This window comes from Cupressus sempervirens, chromosome 3 (assembly GCF_028749045.1).
Source record: "Cupressus sempervirens isolate cs-2001-9-10 chromosome 3, ASM2874904v1, whole genome shotgun sequence".
Taxonomy (NCBI): Eukaryota; Viridiplantae; Streptophyta; class Pinopsida; order Cupressales; family Cupressaceae; genus Cupressus; species Cupressus sempervirens.
Genome location: NC_143120.1, coordinates 543,422,619 through 543,449,807, shown reverse-complemented (window position 1 = coordinate 543,449,807; position 27,189 = coordinate 543,422,619). Strand labels below are relative to the sequence as shown.

The 27,189-nt window shown below is 36.8% G+C and overlaps 1 protein-coding gene across 3 annotated transcripts; it reads left to right on the top strand.

The window, feature by feature from the left end:
- The first annotated feature begins 810 nt into the window (after positions 1-810).
- Positions 811-18,805, top strand: LOC149567567 (uncharacterized). 3 transcript variants are annotated; one of them, XM_089820788.1, is made up of 4 exons: positions 811-942; positions 1,078-1,439; positions 15,214-16,786; positions 16,909-18,805. In XM_089820788.1, the coding sequence occupies exons 2-4, from the start codon at positions 1,202-1,204 to the stop codon at positions 17,147-17,149; spliced, it is 2,052 nt and encodes a 683-aa protein (XP_089676914.1). In that variant the 5' UTR covers positions 811-942; positions 1,078-1,201; the 3' UTR covers positions 17,150-18,805. The 3 variants fall into 3 exon arrangements, with proteins under 3 accessions (XP_089676914.1, XP_089676915.1, XP_089676916.1); XM_089820789.1 differs by lacking the exon at positions 811-942 and adding an exon at positions 953-970; XM_089820790.1 differs by lacking the exons at positions 811-942; positions 1,078-1,439 and adding an exon at positions 2,331-3,047.
- The last annotated feature ends 8,384 nt before the right edge of the window (positions 18,806-27,189 follow it).

Here is a 27,189-nt window from a genome sequence, read left to right as displayed (position 1 = left end):
GAATAAATATAATATAATAAATAAGAAATTACATATAACTATTTAATTTTAGTACATAGTTTAGGAAAACTTAATAATAATTTATACATCTTTTAGAATTGAAACATCTTTTTTTGTGTGGTTATTTCCTTCACTATGTTTTTTGATGTAAAATATAAATATTAATTTAATATTAAAATATATATTTAAGCTAAATGATAAATTGTTTAAATAAAAAATAATAATAAATGATATAATTTTTAAATTGTAACACTTATCAATTAAACATATTACAAACACTATTATAAAATATAATTAAAAAAGAATGTTGTTTAATTTTTTTTAATTTATAAAAGTAAAATAATAGCAAATTGTTATTGATTAGACATATTTGATTTAAAAACTTGGTAATAAAAATAAATAGAAATAATTATTATTGATTAGACATTATTTGTGAGGTGGAGGATAAAAATAATTGTTTTTTAAAAAGTTAATCCACTTGTCACAAATGTGGAAAAGATAAAATTGTAATTAATGCATTGATAAAATTCTTATAAATCAATGTACTTGCAAAGTGTTGAAAATTCTATATTAATATGTAATAGAAATTAATTTTCCCCTTTACTATTTTTACTCCCCACCAATCTCAATAAAAATAATTAGCTTTTTGTCATATGTTAAAATCATAGAAAATAGGTCAACATTACAAATTTCTGCCATTGGTGGGATGGAAAAAGTAGTTGGCATTTATTTGCATCAGACCGATGCGTTAGTATCTTGCCAACGCAGGAACTAAAAATAATAATAAATATGTTCAAAATATGTACAATCTCCAATTATTTTATACGATTGTGGTTTTTTCCACCTTTGTGAAGATATCTTGGCTTTCCAAGTATTCATACTTTACCCTGACATTTTAAAGAAAAAAAAAAGTGCGCATTAGTGGGTCGTCAACCTGGAAAGGTAAGGCCGGTACCCGAAAAACCCTCTTGTAAGTCAAGTCAAATGCCGTGAAGTTTTGGGTAAATGGGGACTATAATTTCCGACAGAAGAAATCTCTTCCATTAATAACTTACTCAATTCATTTGAATCTTGCAGTAATGATTTCACAGGGTTAAGAAAGTTCCAAATTCTGGATTTCCCAATTTCTTGCCTTTTATTGTGCCATTCCATCGAGTTACAGTGGCATTGAAGAAAAATTTCAGTTGTTGTATGGGATAGAATGGCGAATGAGGAATATAGAAATGCCAAGACATCAGTTTGGTGGGATTTGGAGAAGTGTCCAGTGGTGTCCGCGGTGGATCCTCATGCCATTGCGCGGAATATAAGGTCGGCATTGTCCAAGTGTGATTACAAAGGCGCAGTCTCCATCACTGCCTTTGGAGACACCCGCGCCTTATCGCCAACTATACAGCGTGCTCTCTCCAGCACAGGGATCGCTCTCCACCATGTGCCATCTGGTACTTTCTTTTTCTGCCTCTCTTTGTTATTTACATTTCTTTTTGTTTGAAGGTACATCTTTAGGTCAGGACTAAAATAGCCCTTTTAGGATTCGTGCAGAGGATTGAGTTAGAATATTTTAGCTTCAATGTTGGGTCATAGGTGAGCGTGGAATTGACACTGTGACCTACCATTTCATACATTTTTAAATTTTCTTTGTAACGCTCACATCTTCTCTTATAATGCTTGAAAATTATGCCCTGTCGGAAGAGGGATTTGTCCCTGCTTTAGCAACAGGGAATATTGCTCAATGGAGATTTAATGGGCACAATTTTGAAGTAGAACGTTACATGCAAATTGTGGTGAATACTTTTCGTTTGAAACTCTCAAATCCTTCTCGTTCTTTTTGTTTCTTGGTTTTCAACTCAATATTATTTGTTTAATGAGTGGCCAATATTCAAGGGAGAACTCGTTTTCATTAATTATATAGAGATTCAATGTCATTTTCATTCGTTGATTTATGGATTTTGATTCTGCTTCAAGTTTCAACAACCCCGATCACGCTCAGCGGGGTTTTAGTTCTGGAGGACAATTTTACAAATTGTGGTGATTTGTTTTGGATTTTTTTATCAGTAAATCACAACCTTAAGCTGCCAAACACTGTACAAATTCAAATGTGTGAGCTCAGCGGAGTTGAACTCTGATAGCAGCCGCACCAAAAAAGTGTTTCAATTGTGTATCTAAATGAGTCACCCTTAAAGCATTGTGAATATCATTTGCTGAGGAATTTTAAATCTTTTAAATTCTTTTCCGCCAAGTTTCATTCAATTGCTGATTTATCGATTTTGAGTAAGATTTAACAATTTAGGGCATGCTCGGTGGGGTTTATAACAAACAGTATTTTGAAGAGAAGGCTGAGGTGAGACTTCTTCATTGAATATCTTAAAAATTTCCAATTTCTTTTCCAACATATCTCATTTAATAAATTCTACACATAAAGGTCACAAATTCTCAATGAGAAAATCTTCTCTATAAATTAAACGAAGACCAAGGTTCATTGTGATTTGCTGATTTATGGGTTGTGATTCTACTTTAACAGATGGGGGTATGCCTTGTGGGGTTTTTACTAGCATTTATTCAAGGAGAGTTTGACAAATAATGATAAATCATTTTTTTTGATGAGTAGAAAGCATACACCATCATGGTGAATCTTGCTTCATATGAAATTATAAAAAAATTCATTTCATTTGTTTCCCAAATACTATTTTATATATTTTATGTCAAAAAATGGAAAATTGTTAATCAAGTGGATAAGAGAATATTGTGGCAGACCTCATGTGTGTGAGTGATTGCACGGATGGTGGAAGACCTTTTTCTCCCTCCCTTGCATGCCAAGTCTTTTGTGTGCATTTATTGGCATTATTGCAGGCTCTAAGTGAAGGTATATTAGAGATGGAGCCCACATTGAAGGCAAATCAGGGTCATCGGTGAGTTGTGTGGTGGGCAACAAGGGCAAGAAACCCTTAAGCAAGCAGTCGGGGAAGGGGATTTGGTCCTAGATGGTGCAAGATTTGAGACATAAGTGTTGCTCCAGAACCCCAACAGTCTGTACGATGGAGGAGGATGAGGTAGGATGCTCTCTAACCACTCTAATATTGTCAGGCCGAATTCATGCGGTGGCCATGGTTATTAAGATTGAAAAATCTAGACTAATAGATACTACTATTTGTTTAGCGGCTCTGGATACTAGTTAGATTCTTTCTAAAAATTTCTTGAATGAGTGGATGCAAAATGTTTGGGGTAATAATCTAGGTTTCCATTACTTGTCCTGGTGTATTACAGAAAGCCTTAGTTCTCATTTAAAAAAAAAAACTTAGTTCCCAAAAGAAGTTTATCAATCAACAATTTTGGAATATTGGCTCAGGTTGTTTTGGAGCCATTGGGTGGCTGCCTGAGGTGAACCAGGAGATTTTGGCTATTTCAAGCCCCAAATGGATTTCTGTTCATAATATTCCCCCATTTCTGTATAACCTCGGTCCTTAGGCTCTTGAACCCATTGGTAATTTTCTTAAAATGGACAAAACTGCTTCTCCGCCCTGCATTTTGATGCTATAGTTTTGATTACCCCCAATTCTGGTTCTGACATTCCTGATGAAAATGGATGATGATGCTCTTTTGTGTCCTATTGCTTGCCTTGGTGGCATCAGCAAATGCTTTCTGTAGGAAGGAGGGCTACTTGATACAAAATTGCCCTCTGTTGTTAAAGAGGTCCAAACCCAATAAACTTTATTTGAAAAATCAAGCTCCTGTTGTGAATAATAAAGAAAAAGATGGTCATCAAGGTGAGTCTGACCCTAACCCTCCCAAGACTAATTATCAGGTCACAACCCCCCACAATGCTGTTGATAAGGAATCTCTTAATGAAGAAATGGATTCTCTCAAATATGTTGTTAATCAGATGCACTTGATTGAATAGGGAAGGGGTCGACCCCGTGCTCATAATGAAACTCTTTTCCCTCTGCACAATACCACTAATGGTGGTGGTGATAGGGGTGACATTAGACCTAAGCATTATATGCTTCATGCTCAATAGTTGGCAGTTTAAAGGCTTAGAACACCAAGCAAATGATTGAAAAAAAAAATTCAAAATGGCTTAGCCATAGGCTACACTGCTTAGAAGGAGTCAATGGCTAAACCTTCTCCTTCCAAGGACAGGGATGGGGTTGTAGACTTTGGATTTTCTGTTATTGAAAGAGACATGACAGTGTCTTGGTGGGGATATGAAAGGGGATTATGGATTTCCTCCTTCAGATTTTCTTAGCAAGGGGGGCCTTGCCTTCCTCCAGGAAATTTTTGATTTTGATGATGCACTCTCCAACTTTTCTTTGGAGGTCATTCTCTCTGCTAGCTGCCCTCCTAAAAATCACCTTGCGTTGGTTGATAGCTCTGGTTCCGTTTTCAAGAGTGTCAGCCCTATCCCTGGTAGTGGATGATGGATGATTAGAGCAAGGAGGATGTGATTACTCCACCAGTTGGGGATTTAGGGGAAGGTGAAATTATAGGGTTGTGCTATTGTGCCCTTTCACGCTTTCCGAGTGGTGCTCAATGGAGGGGATCTCTTTAAGTAGGATAACTAAGCCTATTACTTGGAAGACTATAGCAATTAAGGCAACTCGAAAAGGCTAACTCCAAAAGCCTACAGAAGCTTTAAATCTCCTATGGACACCTCCTCTTAACTCCGTATAGATATTATATTTGAATCTTGGAATGTGAGGTGTCTCAAATCGCTGGCATGAAGCTTGTTGTCAAAAGATTTCTTGGAATGAATAACAATTTAGATGTCCTACTGTTTCAAGAAACAGAAGTAGTTCAGTTTATTCACATGGTCTATATGAAATGTATCTGCTGAGCTGTTGATTATTTCAGTAGCTAAGCATGAAAAGGGCAAAGGTGAAGCAGCTGCGTTAGTTGCACAGAAATGGTCCAAATTTGTTGTAAATTGTGGATGCTCACTTTGTAACAGGAGGGTATGGGTCATTTTGAAAGTCAAGGACTTGGAATTTGGTATCTGCTCTGTGCTTCCAATGATTAGTGGGAGAGAGTAGAGTTATAGAAGTGGATTTGTGGGTTAGATGGAATACCATTGGTCTTAGGAGGAGACTTCAATATCATAGAAAGGCCATCAGGATAAAGTAGGGGGAACCAAGTTTGAATGGAGAGGAGAAGAAAAATTCTGTTTGCATAGAATGTTGAATAAGCATTGACTTTTTGATCCTCTAGGAGGCAACAAATCTTATAATCAAGGCATTTGGTTTACTTGGTGTAACTTTTAGCAAGGGGAGAGGATAATTTATTGTAGTTTAGATAGAATTAATGTTAATAAATATGTAATCAGTTTTAAGAAGGATGAGTTTGGAGCTAGTGTCAGTCATCCCATACAGACTTTCAGATTATCATCTGATCATTTCAATCATCTCTCATGGAGGAGATCGTTCCCCACCTTAGGGCAAGAAGGTGGTTTTGCACTTAATGTACAACTCTTGGAGGATGAGGACATCAACTATGCAATCAAAGTAATTAGATCCTTTAACCTGGGAGTTGCAAGGGGGCACAGTTTGATAGTAGACAAGGATGAGAGATGCTATGGGAAGAATGGTATCATTTTGTACAAGCAATTCTTTTGTAGTGCTAGGATCTAAGCTGAAGCAAAAAGTGATTGTTGTATTACATGATTCTCCACTTGTTGGTCATACTTAACATATTTGGAAAGGTCATAAGGATGTATTGCATTATGTATATGACTTTGGAGTGTGTCAAATGATGAAACAGGAGACCACTTACCTTATAAGTTTTCTTTTGTCCCTTCCAATTCTTTACCATCTATGAGAATCCATATCACAATGGTTTTCATCATAGGTTTTAACTTTTTCCACATAAACATCTTCATAGTAGCTGAACAATTGACATAGTTTTCCCACATCTTTTTCATTTGCAATGAATTGAAATCTCCACAGTTAGTAGACTATTCTTCAAAGAGGTTTTATTTTTTGCATGAGTGCCTAGCATTTAATCAAGATGTCACGATCAGATTTGATGCCTAGTACCACTAATCACCCATATGTGGATTGTACTTGAGGAGCTTTGTGATTGATGGTCAGTCAGTGAGTTTGTGATACCTTGGAGAGTGTTGTTACAATACCAACTATCACATGCCCAATGGGATGCATTGTATGGTTATGGTTCACCAACTTTTGTACAGTTGACAATTTTGAAGGTATGGCTTCTTGCAACAGGAGGCTTTATTGAACAAAGCAGGCTGGTTTTTGACAGCTTTACATTATCAGCTCCAATTTGCAAAAACTCAACAAAAGATTTATTTGAGTAGGCATCATACTAGAGGTCTTTCGAAGTGGGAGACAGTTTCCCTCTGGCTACATCCCTAAAGACAGTCTACTTTGAAAAGAAGAGTAGCTGAAGACCTGAAACCTCACTCTATGGTCCCTACAAAATTGAATGATGTGTGGGTGATGTGGCTTGTGGTTTATGAGTTGGAGTGCGATTTGTTACATGTGTTATTATGAAGTAGTGGGACAGCATGTCACACCTTCATCTATGGTTCCATCAATAGATGACGAGGGAAAGTTGTTACAGATGCCAGAACAAACACTTAGTAATTGTGAATTTGAGATAAACAGCCGTCAAACTGTGTTTGGACTGAAGTTTTTGTACAATGAAAAAGGTTTTCCATGGGAAGATGCCATTTTAGAATTGCTGATAGACTCCAAACATCCAGCATTATTGTGCTTGTGGGCAAGCAAATTCACGTCGGGAAGGACTTGTAATACCCGTCTTTTGATTGCCAACAGTAAGTGGGTGTTGATGGATCCATTTTCAGAAGTAGAGTCTGGTAGTTAACTTGAGTGCTGCCAACTAGTGTATTAGTATCTTTAAATGAGGGCTCTTTAGTTATACCCACCTTTTATCTGTATGTGCATTTAGTTACACGCAGTTTAATTAGGTGGATTCTCCTTCAGTTATGTGCATTTTAATTTCAAGTTTGCAGTCAATTACTTTCCAAATCTTGGGGATTTGTTGATTAGTTAACAAACATTAAACATGGGATTCATTACCACAATTGGTGGGTACACTGGGTGAGGGAATTGTAGGTAGCATTGGGATAATAGATAGAGATCCTATTTTGAAATAAAAAATCCCCTTTTTATGAGTTTCTCATCTACATAATTCCTTTGTACCTGAAACAAAATATCCAGATACACAGTCAGCAGTCTAGGACTGAAGCCCTCCAGCAGCCATCGATATTTCAGACATGCAGCAGCAAAGTGGAATATGGAAAGGAATTTATAGGTGCTTTTTAAAAGATATCAGGGAAACTAAATTTATGCCAGCAACTATTATCACCAGTAGCATAACAGGGTTGGAGCTGGGCACATGGGTGTCAGTCACCATCCCACTTCATTCCTTTTGCATTTGTATGTTAAATTTTTTAAAGTTTCCTCATAGTTTTGGTGAACAATTTTATGTTTGTATTGGACATCCCAAGCTAGTCAGAAATAGTAAATGGGTCTTCCGTTATTTGTATCCACCATATCATTTTCTGGTATGTTTTAGATAATTCCATAGTTCCTAGTAAATGGATAGGCCAATGTGCTCTAGTTTCCCTTGCTGTTGATCGAGATATGATTTGGAATGAAACCAAATGGCTATAGAAGACAGGTGTCAGTGAACCATAACAGAATCAATATCTTGTAAAATCTACCATCACCACCAAAAATGGTCTAGATTCTATTTTACACCCTTAAATGAATATGCCAGTGTTTTTTAAGCATGTCAGTCTGCGTTAGACTGTTAGTGTCTTCTCTTTCTGGAGGGTTTCTTGTACCTGCAATTTCAGCCAAGAATCCTAATCATGATACTTCAGATTTAGTGCAAATGTTGTAGTATGCAAATTAGTTTTGAATTCATTCAACCTGCTAATAACAGTCTTATAGATTTTTGTATACAGCTCAAAACCTTTCATTAGCCTTGACTCTTTAATATTATATTAATCATGCTATACATATGCTCACACCATACACGTTTATAATGGACTGCCACACACCTTCACAGCGTCTGTGAAAAAATGCCACTCTGCCTGGAAACATGGCCATTCAAGAAATGGACGTGAGAAACTCAATAAGGGCAGTTCATAGCCTATAATAAAATACTTTGTTTCAGCTTTTTTTGTGCAAAACTCACGAGGTCAATTGGTACTTTGTAGAACTAGCCACAAAAATGCTGCAACCTTTGGCCATCCTGAATTTTCTATAACCAAGGAGAATATGTGAATAGCCTTCTGAAGTGGATAATCTTCTATTCTTCTATGTTCCCAATAAAGACCTTTCCTATTATTAGAACATGAAATGCTTGTTTAAGAGTTGTAGCAGCTGAGAGGCAGTAGACTAGATGTATTTGTTTTTTTTTTCTCATCTATGTTCAATATGTAGAGGGGTGTATTTGAATTGATTTGGACTGGATGCCATAGCTCAATGCAACCTGAGATCTGGCTTTTGATCTTAGTAGCACCCTCAGATCCAAAATTTAATATATGTATTATGAAAACATACCTCCTGAGATATTATTTATAGAAATTATCTGTGAGCCCAAGCTGAAATAATCTCAACACTGAAACATTTGGTGGAAATTGTGTTTTTTCTAAAGGGAAGTAACTGTCTGGTGGGAATTGTGTTTCTTCTAGAAGAGAAGTAACCGTGTGTCAAAAAGGATAGTTCAGTTTTCTTTTCTATCTTGTTTCTACACATGCGCAAATCTTGGCTTTTGTATAATGTTGCTTGAGACACGGGGATCAATTTATTGTAACAAGTGACACTCTGCCATTAAGTCCTTGTTGATTTTGTTCCAAAAAGTAGTGGGTGACTGAACAAAGTTTGTTGTCATGGCTTAGTAGGACTGTATCAGGAAATTGAGTATTTCCTGTCAAAATCAATTATCAATTGGTAGACCTATTCAGTTTTATCAAATAATTTAAATATGCAGCTTTTAAGTGTTTTGTTTGGTATGCCAAGATATTGATGGTTTAATATTAATAGATAAGATACATTGGTTGGAATTTGCCTTAATTAACTGCAATGGATTCATCTTAATTAATTCCTTGTAGATTTTTATTTTATAAGGCTCATGAAATTATCCTATCATGTTAATGGGTTGCCATCTATAAGACAGTGCCTTTCTCTCCCACTCATCTCTCCCACTTATCTCGTGTGTCTCTTCCCTACCACTCAAACTGGCCCAACCTTCTGTTCCTTGCTTCCTCTTTGTCCTGGTTTTTGATACCATATGGCACTTATAATGTTGCACATCCTTACAATGTACATTTTTGGAAGATATTGTGGTTTCATTACTACAAAAAACTAAAGTAAAATTTTTATTGCGCTTAACATTTTGCAAAATGATAGTTCCAGAGAAAATGATAATTACAGATTTTTATTGTATCTATATATATACATTGTCACATACAGAATTAAATCTAGTTTCAATTGGTAATACTCTTCGTCAGTAGAAAAGTTTGGGAAGTGCCACAAAATGGGCAATCTTTTGTCAAACATTTTCTTTGTAGAACATTATTTCTAGTGTAAAGTAATTGAAGTAGACTTATGTTGATGTATGTTGGTTAACAGTTTGTCTTCCTTGATATATTGGTTTATACCTCGACTCTTGACTTGCCCAATGGCTTATGGAAAACAAAAAAGTTAACAACAAAATGGGTCAATGTAGTAATCTATCAAAGACCCCTAAATTGAAAGGTACAATTCTCTTATGAGTACAAGATATGCAATGAATTTGTCTTTCGGGTTTTGGGGGTATGCTCTTAACTAGAGAGCAGAAGAGGCAAAAACCAAGTTGTTCAACACTTCAAACAACCTAGGCAAATTAAGGGGGACTAACTCACACTATGCAATCTATTCAGACTTACAATACAATGAACGGAAACATGCATAACTAGCTACAACAACAGGAAGAAAGGAAGAGATAGCGAAGTGAGTAATTCCCGGATTACATAGGTAGCTAATGTTTTACAATACTCGGATTGTCTATTTCTTAGCTACTCCACACACCAATTTTTGGTTTCCTTATGCAACTAACTACTCTAAACACATGATTTATGACAAATAGCAGAGAGAACAAAAGACATGCTTATGCTGAAGAGAGTAAGAGATACAATCTATTGAATGAAGGAAACAAAACCAAGTTCATTCACATTCATTCAACTTTCAACATAAACACAATCATTCAACATACTCAACTTTAAACTAAGTGAACAACAAAACTTAAAATGAACTCAGAGTCACACATGGTAGTCCTAGCTACAAGGGTTTTCCGATCTTATTAACTTCATAAAATGTTACATTTATAGGCCTTCTCAAAATGGCTGATTACATGGATGATTGCTTTACAGAGCATCTCTAAACAGGAAGACTAAGAATAGGACAAGCTTGAATCATTGTCCGTTACAGAGATTGACAAAATGCCTAGAAAGACTATATTTAGGAAAGAGAAGAGGGAGATTGATAGATGTCTGGAAAATCATCACAATCATCATGCCTTTTTAGAAGTAATTGACTTAGCTCTATAAGCTTTCATAGCTTTGGTTACTTTGTCTAGCTCTTCGACATCTGGAATGATGATATTGTTGGCTCAGACTATCCAGTAGTTATGCATCTTTGTTAGCTCATCTATTCTGGCCACCTTTGATTGGAATTTCTCCATTTCTCTCCTTATGATTGCATCTGCTACTGAGTGTTCCTAAATCTTGGACACTTGGAAGTTGAGTGGGTCAACAACTTCGTCGACAAATGTTAGGAACTTGGATTTCTTTATCTCAATGTCCACGAGCTTGCCATTAGTGGACACAAAGGATCCTGCGTGCAAGGTCTTTAGATATTGAAACAACTTTTCAATGACCTTTTGCACCAGCTCGTACACATCCTTAAGCTCATTTGTACATCTCATGGAGTTTTCTATAACAAACTCTAAGGATTGCTATTCCAGTGAAACAATGACTCCTTGCCAGACTTTAGAACCCTATGAGCAATGGCCACATTTGTCTTCATGTCTATCACTTCTTGTAGAAGGGCCAATTGCTTTGTCAGCTTGTTTGAGGCCTTTTGTATGGTTGTTTGGTGATTTGAGGCTGCTTCTTTGAGCTTGTGAGCATCCAACACCAGGCTTCCCAAGTTTTCAACTAGTGGGGGACCTTGAGCCTTGATTTGATCTACCCATGCATGACCTACCTGCCTGAATTGCCTTTCTTGTTACAGCTTTAGGAGTAAGCTCTTGTTCTCCTCTGCATTCAGGTCAAATTGACTGGAAGAAGTGCTTCCAAGTGTAAATCTTACATATTCCACATTCTTTGTTCGAAGCCTTCAATATTTCCTTCTCTGCTCTAAGCTCTTCTAGTTTGTCCTCAAATTTCTCATTGGTGGACTTCCACATGTTCACCATGGAGTTTGAATTGAAATGCCAAGATCCATTATGTTGATCTAGAAGTCATGCTTTGAGAGCTCATGAATCTTCCTTCTTTCTGTGGCTCAATAATCTCAACTAGCATATGGCCAGTTGTTGAATCCGTAGCTAGTGCAGCAATTGTCTTTTGGTTCTCTGTCTTCTTTGATGGTTGAGAGGAGTTGACTTGTGTGATCAAGTCATTTGATGGGGCTGCATCCTCATATCTTCTCTTCTTCCTATCAATGGTCTGTTCAAGCCATGACTCTATAGAGAGCACATTGATAGCGAACTGCAATGCAGTGGGGTCAAACATCTTCCTCAGGATCAATGGAGTTGGCTTGCTCTAAGAAGCTATAGGGAAGTCAACAACCTTAGTTACCGAAAGGGCTAAGGTATCCCCTTGTTGAGATGCATCTTGGTCAGGCCATCCATTGGGTTAGTGTTGCCATCCAAATTGATGACTTGAATAGGGGAAGATGGCTTGGCCGCTGATTTCTCTTGTTCTTTCCCCTATCCTTGTCATCCTCCTCCTTAGTCCTCTTGATGTTCGGAAGAGAGCCAACTTTGCAGGTAGGAGTGAATGGCACGTTCTTTTCCGGAGGCTAGTCTCCACCTTGGCCAATGGACTGTAATGACCTTGTAGATGTTGATGTGGTGATTGTTGTTGCGATTCATTGGGCGGCTCCAACTAACACTTCACTCGTAGAACCAGTACTCCTAGTCCTTTTCTTCCATGCTCAGGTCCACTTCACCCATTTGTCTATCCTGTTGATTACCCTTTGCATGAGAACCTTCCTAGAGTCAATGACTGGATCTGCAGGTAGGGTAGACAAAATTGGGGTGCCTTTGATCTTTTCGTAAGATGTGGGGTGCATGTAGGCTCCATCATCTGCAAGGTCAGAAACATCAACATCGTTATATAATTTAATTTCATCAATGGTTAGCCGTGACCGAAATCTCTCCCGAATTTGGTACTCATTGAGACATTCGGACCAGAAGTCTTCAATATTCGGGGCATGCCTATAGGCATATTCCAACTTCAGATGATCCCTTACAAAGTTAATTGGATCATATTGAGGCTTGAGCACCTCATAATCTAACAATTTAATCTTACTCTCAAAGCTCTTTATCAAATTTTGAGCATTTGATCTAGAGGCACATGAATACGGGCCAACCACTATAGGGAATGGAATCTTGACAATCTTCTTTACATTAGAACACAAGGTGTTCACTTCAAGTATTTGTGACACAGCTCTACTAGAACTACCTTGTCCTCTGGATATCTTGGTAACCTCTTAGGAAATCCATCATAAGCTTCTATTCGCAAATAGGAGAAACTCGAAAACTGGATGAATGAGCATCCGAACTGGCGAGAATCTCCTTTTAGGGCATCCTTGCAATTCCCGACATAGCCTCATTGTAAAAGCATCATTGACAGCTGTGTACTCCTCATAGCTTCTTTGCAGTTGTAGATGTGGGTAGAATTCATAGACTTTGGTGTGCTCATCATAATTTGGGATGCTAGGGAGGCTGGGCCACAAGTGGTGAGTGGCCAAAACATAGATCAGATAAGAGGACATGTAAAGTTGCTTGAATTCTCTGGCAGAATTCAACCACAAGGCGAGCTCATCACAGATGATTTGTGCCTAGTCAATCTGCATATCTTCAACACATATTGCTTGCACTAGGAAGAAATGGTCCTCGATGAACTCCAAACTCTCCTCTTTTCCTTTCAATCTAGGAATTTGAGGATATCCATGAGTTCTCTTTTCAGCTTTGTGCCAAAAATGGTCTTTGGCATTTTGCTCTTCTTTGAGCGAGCAGTCTGGAACCATGTCCTCTGCATGTCTTCCCGTCTGAGGGTCTTCTTTTCATTGAAGATGGACGTAGAAGACTTGAAATTGACATCACAATACTACTCCTTCACGAGGATGCCAAATGCCCACTGCATCAATGACTTGTTAATTGATATGAGAATGGACTAGTCAGGAAATAAAAATTGCTTTGTTTTCGGGTTATCTCTCTATGCATTCCTTCACCAACTTAGGTGCATGGACTGCCATTGGAAAACTGACTGCTTCTACCAGTTTACTTTGTTTAAGTTTCTGAGTGATTGGGTGAATGGGTTGAGAATTAAGTCTTCAATGAAGATCACCCAGATCATAGAATTTGAAGTATGTATCTGTAAGCTCTTTTAATTCACTCTCCAAACCAATTAGCTTATCGTAACCAGCAGCTTTGATTGCCATTCGCTATGATTGCACAGGATGCAGTTCTCGATAAATAGTCGTTTAAATATTCTTGAAGAAACCAATTGCATGCAATTTCGATGAAATGCCTTTAGGAATTAGAACATTGGTGCCACACGAACGAAATTAAGTTCGGCCAACGATTATAACGATAGGATTTGCATTTAATTCCATGAGTAACGACTATTTAAACTTTCTGTTCATTTGCATGTAACATCTTAGATTCTTGAAAGCTTTATTACTTAAACTAATATGAGATGACTAAGAAACACTGAACAACACAAATGCTTTAGCTTTATGAGAAGTGCCTTACTTTGCTTCAGAGTCTGGAATGCAGATATACTTAATAAGTTTAACGCATGCGGGAGAGAGAGACACTTAGCTTTTCCGCAAACCCATTTTCCTTCTATCCGGAATTGCAGCATGGGGAGTTACCCTCAAACGTCTTGCGCACCTCGTTCCTCCTCTTTTCGCTTAAGCTTTTAACACTGCATCTCCTTCATAACGGGTTCACATCTCCAACACTAACTTCTCCGGAGTATCTTTTAAGAATCTCCGAAGGATATTCACACTATAGAGTAACTTGACGTTCTATTCTCATAGCCCCCGGAGAAGTAGCCCTTTTCATTGCCTTGGGGCGGAAAACTCCTTTCTCAGCAACATTTTCCGGATTGGGGCACAGTAAACAACACTTCACTTTAATCTGATGGCTTTGAAGCTAGATCTTGAGCATGCCTTATTGGTTATAAGCCCAAAAATCATCCATTCAACCTCGTGCTCACACTACTTGATCATTGGGACTGAGATTTGGCTCTGGTTTATACAACATTGGAGGCATGGCAAAACAGCTTCACTTCCATGAATATGCAGCAAATACTCCATAAACATGTGTTTACTTGATCTTACCTCCACGAATATGAATGAGATTCATCCTGGCTTCGATTCACAGCTTCCTAGGCCTTTGGGCATGAGATAATCATTTTCACAGCCTATTAATCACTGTCATGGCTTCATGCTTTGGATACACACTTTAGAGTATGCTCAAGGGGAAAAACAGCTCGGAAGCTCGGAAACTGTGGGATATGGAATGTAAGGGCAAGATAGCATAGAATGAAATGCGGAACACTTACTTCTCATCGGGAGGACGCATAACACACCCCAACCATGCCTAGATCACCTAAAACCCGTTTGCACCAGAAGAACAAAAAACCCGCTTAGGTAAAGATAATGCAAGGGAGACCCGGAAAACAAAGTAAGTAGAGCACTAGGGAAAGATGAAAAGTAAGTGACCTAAATCAAACTTAGACACATCAATCTTGGACACACACTCACTTTCATACCAATGACTTAAACCTTCAAGGGGGTAAGACTAAAACTTGGCAACAATATATTCCTATCCTCTTATAATGTCATGCCCATTAAGTCCAGTTGATGCTGCTTTATCTATCCATTTTGTTCAATGTTTAAATGGTTTATTAACATCCTTCTATCCAGTTATTTACAACTTATTGGATTATTGCAGGTGTTAAAGATGCTAGTGACAATAGTATTTTGGTTGATATGCTGTTCTGGGCAGTGGACAACCCAGCACCAGCAAACTATTTGCTTATATCTGGTGATCGTGATTTTGCTAATGCACTTCATCAACTAAGCATGAGGAGATATAACATTCTTCTAGCTTACCCTACTGTGGATGTTCCTTCCTCTCTTTTAAGTGCTGCAAAGGGTATATGGCTCTGGAGAAACCTTGCAATGGGTGAACAGCTTATGCCAACCATTAAGAATGTGAAACAGTCTGATAGTATATTTGATTCTAACATGATGACAAATGGGACATACAAAGTACCCTCAGAAGTGAGCATTGACTTTTCCAAGCCAATGCTAAAAGAATCATTTACAACCAATTTCAATTGTTTCCCAGGATCGCACACGATGAATAGGTCAGGAGTTTTGTCTGATTTTGATCAAGAAAGAGGACAGTATATGCATGGCAGTAGCGTTGAACGGTCTAAAACAGTTGCAGGCTTGACAAATGGAGAGAGACATTATGGTAATAACACATACTTTCCTGAAACAAATATGCTTTTGGGTTCTTCAGCTACGGGACAAATGTTTTCTTCTACCATTGAAACTAGAACCTCCTCACCTCTAGATTCAGACAGGGTAAGGAGTAAGCAACCCTCACAAAACCATTCCAAGAACAGGCTAGAGTCATTTAAGGATACAAAGTCTACTATTAATAATAGTAGAGCTAATCCTAATCCATCTGCAAAATCATGTCCTCCTCCCTTAAAGTCTGGATTTGCACCTGGAGCAAACAATGTTCCAACAAAATTGAGAAATCACAATAAAATCAAACCTAGGCAACCTCCCCAAGTAAGGCCTCCTTTTTTACCTAATATAATTCAGAGTTCTCCCTCCAGTTTAAAAAATAATTTCCCTTCTCAAGGAAACCCTCCTTTTCTGACTCAAAGTCATGCTCCAAGCAGCCCAACTTCAGCTGACTTGAGAGGTGATATACCCGCTTTTGACAAAATGAATAAATCCTCTGATTTACAGCAAACTTCCAACATCAAATCTTCGGTTTCTGTTCCAATCTCACAACTACTTCCTTCTGAGAAAATAAAAAAACATTCCCTCCCAACTAGTTTCAAGTCAAAAATTGTAGCTCAAACAGAAAATTATACAGATGCGATACATGTTTCTACATCTAAGTTGCCAGCACCTCAACATCCTGGGACAGATATATCCCATAGGGTTCATATGAGAATACTTTCTCTGGCCATGGAAACTTTGAAGCAAAATATGATAGCACCAATAGAACAAAATCTTGAAGACTGTATTAAGTATGGAGAGATGCGTATTCCTCATTTCAATGTTCAAGAAATATTGGATAGAGCTGTTGAGCAAAAGGAAATAGTAGCAATGACAATGGGGGATGGCTCCAGAGTATATCTTCCACGTGAGTCAGATATTTGGCAGTGCGTGGATCCACTCAGCACACAGGATGCATATCCTAAAGAACTTTGGGATGAACTATATAAATATCTCTCAAGCCATGAAGGTTATGAAGCTATGATGCAATCTCAGACCAGGTCGGTGTTGGTTTTATTGTTATTTCCATTTGTTATCACTATCACCTTTTGTGTATTTTGATGTTGCTTTTCATTTTTAATTGTTATTAGTTTGTGTAAACTACATTATTCTGTATTTGCAGGTATGATGCAGCACAGAAGCTGAAGTCATCTTGTCTGAAAACTCTCTTGTTAGGACAAATTATACACATGTTGCACCTTGCCATAAAGGTTAGACAATGGTTGAGGCCTCATCAATCAGGATGGTCACCATTATCTATTACCATGGGTCGGAAAAGTGAATCATCAAGTTCCAATGCTTGTATTCATGATCTCCAACTTGTGCAAACAGGGAAAAAGATAGCTGTCAGTATGAAGCTATAGTATAAAGATCCAAACTGCAGACTGCTATATTATCAAATTATCAATTAGCCTGAGATCACTTCAATTTCAACAACGTTTTGATTAGTATGAAAACAAAAGATTGTATCTGTATTAATGTATGTAAACTCAGCTCATGGCAATTTTAGTGAGAGTGGGAGTGCAGGTCAGCTCAATTTTGGCTTTGCAGAGGCATATAGAAAATCTGTTTACAGTAAATCCAAGAAAAGCTTTTGATGTGTCTCTTCCTAGTTATTTGTAAAGTTCCTTGTAATGCACAGGTCTGTTAGTTCACAACAGTTAATCAACTATATAGCAGGAGAGAAATTACATCAAATTTCAGACAAGCTGAATCAATGGTAAATAGGGGTTTTCAAAATCAGAGATGCGGACGCTGCAAGCAGGATACAGCGCACATGCTTCTGTTTCTTAAATCACCTCAGATTATATGCTCTGAGTATTTTAAAATACATATTGTAGGCATTTAGCTTCCTGTGCATTACAAGTTCTGTTCTTTTCTGAAATGAGGCTCAGACATAGTATTCAGATCCAGATTTCAGAAGTTCCAGAATCCTTTGAATTCAGTTTCCAGAAAGGCAGTGACTATCTTCTTTGCTAAGAAGAATGCTTACTGAAGTAACAGTGGGTCTACTCAGCAAAAAATTAAAGGTGGAGTCTTGCTTGTTGCACATTCAGGGTTTACCTCCTTAATTCACATAATACTGGGGAATATTACCAAAATGTTGTGGTATTGTATGTTTCAATGGTACAACCTTCAAACTCCTTCGCTTCTGCTCTAATAACCCACATGGGAAACATGGGGAAAAATCTACAATTGCTGTACAGATATTATTATTAAGTGTCGAAACCCTCTATATGGTTTTGTTATTTGTCAAAGTAAGCAGAAATGTTCTGCACCTGGTACATTACATTCAGTTAAAGCAGGTCACTGAGATTCTAGTGGAGGGTGGTCTAGGCTACTGTAAATCATATTTCACAGACCATGATGACTTAGCAGTGGTTATGTAATCTAGTCTGATTATGTAGAAGGATCCACAATGTATGATGCTAGAAATACTCTTTCTATCCTGTCTGTAAGTTGATATTAGTGAATTTTAGTTGTGTCAATGGTGCCTTACATTGCTTTTTGGCTGGAGGGGCAGAGTCATGGTCTCAGCAAATTCTCATCCTCGGTGCTTCATGAAATATAGAGGTTGACAGCGATGTGATTTATCTAGAACTATTTGTTTTATTTTCTAATAGCTGGTAGCTATTTCATATTCCCAAGGTTGCCATGTATCTTTGAAACAGGAGGATGTGGGTGCGGTCCTCATTGGTTATATGCATTATGCACGTCTAATGAAGTTCAGCACCATCAACTTGTGCAGAAATGTTTATGATTTGGCAATTATGTTGTTGCACTGGAGCTGTTTAGGCGCTGCAGTTCATGTTATGTTCCCATTAAATTACATTTTGTTGCATGGTATTAGGGGGAATCTCCGAATGTTGTGTATAAGAAGAGTACAGTATTATTATGACATGGACCATTAATCCATGGAAGGATCTCTACTTCCAGGCTCTGTGGGCTGCATGTTATGGTAACTAATCATATACTTACTATTTTAAGAATATTAAATATTTTTCTTTTGATTGGTTTGATATTTCTCTATTTAGGATTTTGGTAAAAATGGTCCTTTTGAGATGTAGTCAGAAGATCATTAATGATAGTAAATAATGATGTTAGCTTGATGTTGGCAATAAAACCAATATATTCAAATGGACTCAATTTTTATGTAAGTCGAGTGGAGGTGGTGAAACCAGATAACATGAGTTAGTGCCAGTGTATTTATAACAAAGTAACAAGAATCGGAATTGGATCGGAATCGGCAAGGCCGAATCAAATCGTGAATCGGCCATGAATCGGAATTGAATCGGCCATGAATCGGAAAATTTAAAAAACCCTTGAAATTTAGTGAGTAACTTATTTCATAAACCCTTTATCGCTGATTCGATTCACTGATTCACAAAAAATCATTTGGCTTGAATTGAATCGCCAAATCGCGTGAATCGCATGAATCGCCGTGATTCTTGGAACTATGATTTATAAAGCTTAGCCAAGGTGGCGCAATGCAAGATGTTTGCGATTGTCAATGCACACAAATTTAAAGTACATGTCTATACTAGTTAACCGAGAACCTGGATGGTGCGTCTCACTATGAATGATGTAGGTTCTAAACATCAGCCTTTTTGCATCTGCACCTCTCGTGTAGGGCTAGACTGCATCTGAAAAGTTGTGCAAACAACTTTTGACCCCTCTCCCAAAAATGTGAAGAACGATGCATAAAGAAATGACACTAATCCTCTCTCCCTTAGGAAAGTGTGCTCCATCCAAAGATAAAACAATTGAAATTCAGTCATTTGGATTAAATTCTAGTTCATGTGAAAGTAACTGTTTCAGTTATTTGATTGAAATAAAAAACCATTGATTTTGTTGAATAGTTTATTCATGTGAAGGCAGTTTAATTTGTTTAATGCATATTAATGCTGTTCACTTTAAAGTTCTTAATTCAGTTATGAAATAGCTTTTTATGATCACCTGAAGGAAAACTCGTTTTCATTTCTGTTATAAATGATACAAAGCTGGAAATTTTATTTTTCGCATCTACTAAAAATTGTATATGAGTTCTGTTTGTTAAAGAGTTGCATGTTACAAATGGGTTCCAAGACATGGTAAAATAGCTTGTAGCATGTGCCGTGCTTCAAAAAATTAGAAAGTAAGCGAACAATTTGTTCATAGTTATTTCTTTGGAAAGTCCATATTGAATGAGAGACAAGAAATAATTGACACATTTTTTGTATTGAAATGGCACGATTATATGCAAGGCTGTATGCTTAGTTTCCTTCTAATTGCATTTCCTTCGGATATTTTATATACTGTAAGTATTAAAAGTTGCACTTTCCACTGCAGTTTTTATCTTTTCCAGTTTTGCCTTTTGATAGGTTTTCTTCCATGTTACATCCAAATCATGGCGTGGATGCTTGGTTTGCAGGTAGCGAGCTTAGTGTGTCAATGTATGTTTCACTTAAGAAAAACAGATTTTGAAGGGAGCCTGAAACCTTTTACAAATCATATTATTTTCAACAAAGCCCAAATCAAACAAAACTATGGTCGAAAGGTGAGACAGGTCACCCAACAAGACACAGTGATCAGGGTTGCATCGTAGATAATACAGTACTCAATAGCCATACAAACAGGTTTTGAATGATAACAATTGTTATAAGGGCCTTGTAGAACAAAATGGTGAAGACAAATCTTTATGAGAATAGATACAAGAACGCGTGTGAATATTCACGGGGTTTCTAATTCCATCTAATTTATATTTATGTATGTTAATAATACATTTCTATGTCACCACACTTGATTAAATCTTCATTTATGACTAATCAGTTGAATCGAATTGAATCTCATAATGATAGGCAAATGTTTAACATTTCAATCCTCTATATTAAAACCAATTGATCCAAGCTATCTAACATGGTGCAAAGGATAGAATATTAAAACCAATTGGTCCAAGCTATCTAACAGGGGGCAAAGGATTGTAGAATAGGAGGCAAGGTAAATTATGTTTTTTTGGAGTAAAATAAAATTTATGTTGGATTGAAAAACTCTCAATTAGAGGAGGTAGCCTAACAATAAGAGAATTTATCAAAAGTTATATACAATAAAATATTTTTTAATATTTGGAAAAACAATATTTTAATATTTTCAAATATTAGACCTCAAGATAAATGTTTCAAAATATTAGCGCTTGACTTTTGAAAGAGTCATTCAGTTTGGGAAGCTTAAAATCAATCATTTTGGCATTAGATCAACCAATCTAGTTGAGTGTCATCCTTGAACATAATTAATCATTTTCTACTAGCCCTAGTTGAGTGCAACATTGGAGTGACGATATCATCTAATTGTGTGGATTAGATTAATTACTTTAGTTGTTCGTTTACCTATATTCATTCATTACACAACATTAGTGAACGATAGATAAGACCAATAAGGTTTGGACATGTTGAATATATGTGTAAGAAAGATCAACAATAATAGTGGCTGTTATTATTTAGGTGTTTTGCACTGTGTTTTACATCATTTTAGCCTTCAATAAATGATGCAAGAAGGCATTGTATTGGGACATTATATCTTTGTTGTAGGAATACATGTGGATCCATCCAAGCTCGAGGTAGTTTCTAGTTTACCTTCACCTCTCACACAAAAAGAGTTCAAAAATTTCTTAGGTCATGTTGGTTATTTTAAAAGATTCATAAAATATTTAAGGTAAGTTCCATCACCTTTGTACAACCTACTCAAGAAGGATGAGCCCTTTAAGTGGACACCGATATGTGGATCCATCCAAGCTTGAGGTAATTTCCAATTTACCTTCACCTCTCACACAAAAAGAGTTCGGAAGTTTCTTGGGTCATGTTGGTTATTTTAAAAGATTCATAAAATATTTTACTCAAGTTCCATTACCTTTGTACAACCTACTCAAGAAGGATGAGCCCTTTAAGTGGACACCAACATGTGAACAAGCCTTTCTTGATCTCAAAGTTGCTCTTACAAATGCTCTCGTATTAAAATGGCTAGATTGGTCCTTTCCTTTTCATATTCACACTAACGCCTTAAATTATGTTGTTGGAGCTATTTTGGGACAAAAGAGTGGTACAATTGAACATGCCAACTATTATGTAAGTAAAATCTTACATGTGCATAATTGAATTATACTATCACAAAAAAGGAGATATTAATAGTCATATACGCACTCAACAAGTTCAAGCACTATATTACAGGGTATCCTATTTAAAAATTATTCATACTGATCATGCAACCATTTGGTATCTAATGAATAAAAGCTCAATTACAAGAAGGTTAGCAAGATGCTTCTTGTTAATGCAGAAATTTGATATAACAATAGTGAATAAAATTGGTAAAGCCAATGTAGTTGTAGTTTTTGTCTCCCAAATCCAAAGACAAGGAGATCTTGCAACCATTGAGGATACATTTCTCGATGAACACTTGTTTTCTATAAAGGCCATACAACCATGGTATGCAGATATTGCTAATCACTTGGTTGCAGGAAGGACTCCTCATTTCACACCTAAGGATAAGCGATTGCTAGTTGAAAAGAGTTTTCATTTTCCATGGATTGCAGATTGTATGTGCTATACTAGGCCAGATCAAATAATGAGGATATGTGTACGAAAGGAAGAAAGCTATGACATCTTGCATGCATGTCATGATGAACCTTGTGGTGGGCATTTTTCTTCCAAGCGCACAACCATGAAGATATTAAATACTGGTTATTATTGGCCCACATCAAATAAAGATGCTACTAAATACACTAAGCATTGTGATATGTGCTAGAGAATGGGAGGATCTACTAGATTTGATGAGATGTCTCTATTTCCACAAGTTGTAGTAACTCCTTTTGATAATTGGGGACTTGACTTTGTATGCCCTATTGGACCATCATCTAATGGTAAGTCCTATATCCTTGTTTTCACTGACTATGTAACAGAATGGCTAGAGTTGAAAGCCATGAAGAATGCTAGGGTTAATAAAGTGGTCGAGTTCATGTATGAGGAATTTTTTACTAGATTTGGTGTCCCTAGGGAAATAGTAACAGATTAGGGAACCCAATTTACTTACACATTGATTACAACCTTAGTTAATGAATACAACATAAGGCATAGAAAGTCTACACCTTACCATCCACAAGCTAATAGCCAGGCTGAGATAACAAATAGGGATATTGAAGCAATTCTTACCAAAAATGTGAACATTCATAGAAAGGTTTGGGATAACAAGTTACCTAATTCTATTTGGGCTTATTGTATGACTTGGAAGACAATTACATGATTCACATATTTTAAGATGGTTTATGGCAAGCAAGCTGTAATGTCATTGAGTTTAAACATAAGACATTCCGGAATGCTTTACGATTGGACATGGATTTGACAACACAAAGGAAAAATATTATGCAATTGAATGCATTATATGAGTTGTGGAAAAGTGCCTTGCAACACACCAAAATGATTCAACAACGATCAACAATATGACATGATAAATACATTAAAGAGAAGCAATTTACCATTGGAGACTGGGCATTATTATATGACACTGACTGCAAGGATAAACGAGGTAAGTTACAGAGGAGATGGCTAGGTCCATAAGAGATCGCTGATGTATTTGACAACGGTGCTCTGCATCTATGAACAATTGATGATGTCAAGTTTACATTGTTAGTTAATGGGCATCATCTAAAACCTTATAAAAACACATTAACAAGAAGGAATTTATTAATCAGCTCAAGAATCATGGGAAGTGGTAGTTCCTGCAACTAAAGGAACCGAGTTTCCACTTAGTTCCCAAGAAACCACCTAAAAAAAGAGGGGTTTACCTTTTTCATAATAAAGAAAGTTAATTCTTAACCTTCCACTCTCTTCATTCCACTTCACGCTCCGTACTCATCCATTTCATTTCTTTCTCTTCCATGCCTTCCATCCCAAATTCACACCATTCCACTTTATTTTATATACAACCTTTTACAATGATGCCAATAGCGCATTAATGTTACATTATTCAAAGGTACGTTCACATTTAACACTTGCATTTTTTATTTATTATTTTTTCATTACATTTTCACATTAGTGTTTTGAGTAAGTACTCTTCGTATGTGGTTGCACTTCTTATTATTAATTGTACACACATCAACTTTCATATTCCTTATTCCTAATTGTAAATTACTTAAACTGCATGTACATCCAATCTTTTCAAATCTTCCCTTATGTCACATCATATCATGATGTATTAACTGCATTTATTAAATCACTTTCACCACATTTTACTCTTTACACTATTGCATATTACACTTAGCTATGCATATCTATTTCTTTGCCTTCTTGTGCCGCTAAACAACATTCATCAATTTCAGTTAAGGGGAGAGTGTGGTTTCAGCTTCGTAATTGTGTGTAGTTGTGTTTAAAGTCTGCGTATTCAAGAAAAGTGGTGAAGGAAGTGAGCTATGAAGGGAGGTAAAGATAAATTAGAGAGAATTTGGAAGTGAAGGAGATTTTGAGGGATTTTTGCATAAGAAAATGATGGGCGGTAACCCAATTTGACATGAGTTGACAGATCATCATTTGATTCTACAAGATTTTTAACATTTGCAGAGATTTTAGAGACGTGTGGATTGATTATTTCCTCATCTTAACAACATTTGATGAAGACATTGTGAAAGAGTTCATGAGAACCTTGCAAAATGGAAGAGCAAGGGTTAAAGGGGTGACTTTTGATGCATTGGTTGACTAAATTACAGAGGTTTTTGGCCTACCATAAGAAGGGAAATTGTTTCCTCAGAACAAAGATGCAAGAAGTGCTCATGCTAAATTTTCTCATCCTGGAGATGGCCCTCTTGACAGAGATAGGCAGGGGACTAGAAGGACAAGCCTTCTAGAAAAATAGAGCCACAAAGTGATGCACATCATCAAATACATTACATGTGAAGGTAGGTTCTCCATTTTGCACTCCCGCCATTAATTTTTTTTGTCACATTTGCGACATGGGAGAGTGATGAATGTCTCCAATTTTCCCCAATTTTCTTTATAATTTGATGTCAAGTTCTACTAAGGAGTATAAAAAGGGTAGGTTAAATTCTGTGTCACACCATTGTTTGATTAATCTTGAGAGGCCACTTAGGGATGTTTCTAAAATGACATGGGAAGACTTAGTGGTATGTAGAAGGTGTGCCCTTGAACCAAAAGGTGAGCTTGTCCAAAAATGTAGGGGTTTCTATGTTCAAGATTCTTCCTCTAGTCTATCCTCCTAGTTTGCATAGGGTTCATCTGCATCATTAGATAATGTACCCCTATACAAACGAATGGCTAAGGAAAACCCTAAGGTTGCTTCCCCAAAAGCTGGTCCTTCCTTTAGGAAATGAAAAGAAAAGGTGAAAGAACAAGGACCTAGAACTACCCCTAAAAAGGGTAGTGAATAGAGTTAGCCAAAAGAAACCCCTTCTCTTGCAACCACACCATCCATGAAACCTAAGCCAATGTCTACCCTGCAAAGAATAAGTAGTAGGTTACATAGTAAGTCCAAATCCATGCAAGAAACTATAGATCCACATTCTAATTCCTTATCATATTACTTACCCTTTAGATAGCTTGTTAATCCTACGTCTCCTTAGCCACAATCTAAACATTTTATACCTGAAGAGGAGGAACATGTCATGGAAGTTGAGGTTGACCTTGATGTTGGATTGGGTAATTTAGCGGAGGCTGCGTAATAGATACAAAGTGAATTTTAGAAATTGACACAAACAAATGAAGAGGTAGATGTTCAGGTTATGCAGGATGATGAATTGCCTAGAGAAGTTGTTATTTCACCAATGCATCTATGTACAGAAGAAACACCTAAGGAAGCTCCTATAGCTTATCCATAGGAAGAAATTGTAGAACATGTAGAGGTAAAAATCACTCCAAATGAACTAGTTTTAGGGAATTGTGAAGATATGGCTACAATGGACTAGATTAATGAGAAGGGGGATGATGAGAAAGATGATAAGCTACCTAATAATTGACTAGCAGAGGAACCTAAAAATGATCTAGGGAGTACATGCACTAAAAATGATGAAGAAAAATGACAAGAGGGTATTGAAAGGCGTGGAAAGAATAAGTTGGAAGAAGAGGAAGGAAAAAGAGAAGATACCATTCAACCTCGCCTTCAACTCACTACTTTTGCTCCAGGTATCAAATCTAATAAGGAAATGATTGATCAACAAAAAATGTATGAAATAGAAATTTATAGGTTGAAGAAGGTAATTCAAGATAAAGATGTGGAGATTACCAATCTCAAAGAAAAATTTAATGAGATAATTCAGTTGATTCCACAGTTGCTTGAATATAGGTTACCTTCCCATGTTTGTGCACTTTATCTTCAAGAGTTATGTTTGAATTTTCATATGATAAGATCATGGCAGGGGAAGAATCCTTCATTGAAAACCCCTAATGAGTTTTATGAAGCATATAGGAACTCCACTAAACACTTTAGACTTTTTCTCTGTGAATTTTATTTGCATGAACTTGTTGTTCCCCATTATACCGATTGGAATCCTTTGTGTTATGTTGGTGATATTCATATAAATGCTCTAATTTCTTGGATTAAGAATGAGATAATCAAAGGAGAACAATTTCGTTTCTATTAATATGAGGAAGCCACCAAGCACCTTTTAGCCAAAAAATAATCTAGAATTGGCCACAAGATATACTTTGATTGGAAGAAATGCCTCACATTGAGCCTCTTAGGTAGGAAATTCTTGATCAATATGAGATGATTGTGAATGCTAATTTGTAGGTTTCTTTACAACATTTCCATAGCATGTGGGGAGACATGACAAATTTCCAACAAAGAAGTGAGACACACTCTCCCATTCTTCTCCAAGTTACCACAAGGAGAGCCACAAGGTATATACAACATGGATTAGAAAAGAAGATTGGCTTCCATTGATAATGCAACCGCCCATCCTTCTATGGCCATTATTTTCTATCAGGGGTGAGGACAACATGTATGATAGGGATGTAGAGGATAAGCACTAGCAAGAGTTAGAACATATGAAGGGGCAAATTTGGAGCTTTCAGATAGGTGAACGTGGACAATAGATGAATAATGACTTGAGGTTTTTGTATACAAGAACAACAAAGGGAATAGCAATTGAATTGATTGAGGGGAATGATGATCCCCAATTTCAGCATGCTTAGGCTAGTAGATAATATATTGTTTATGTACTTTCAAGAATCTTTTAAATGCCTTTTTATGCTATCATATAATCTTTAAGTATGAAATATGGACAATATATGGACTTTTATAATTAGTATCATATGCTAATATAAATACATCTTTATGTTATGCCATGGTTGAATGCTTGTTGTTTTGATAATAGTGTGAGGCCTCGCCTCGACCCTTTGTAGCCTTAGTTATTACTTTATCATTTTGA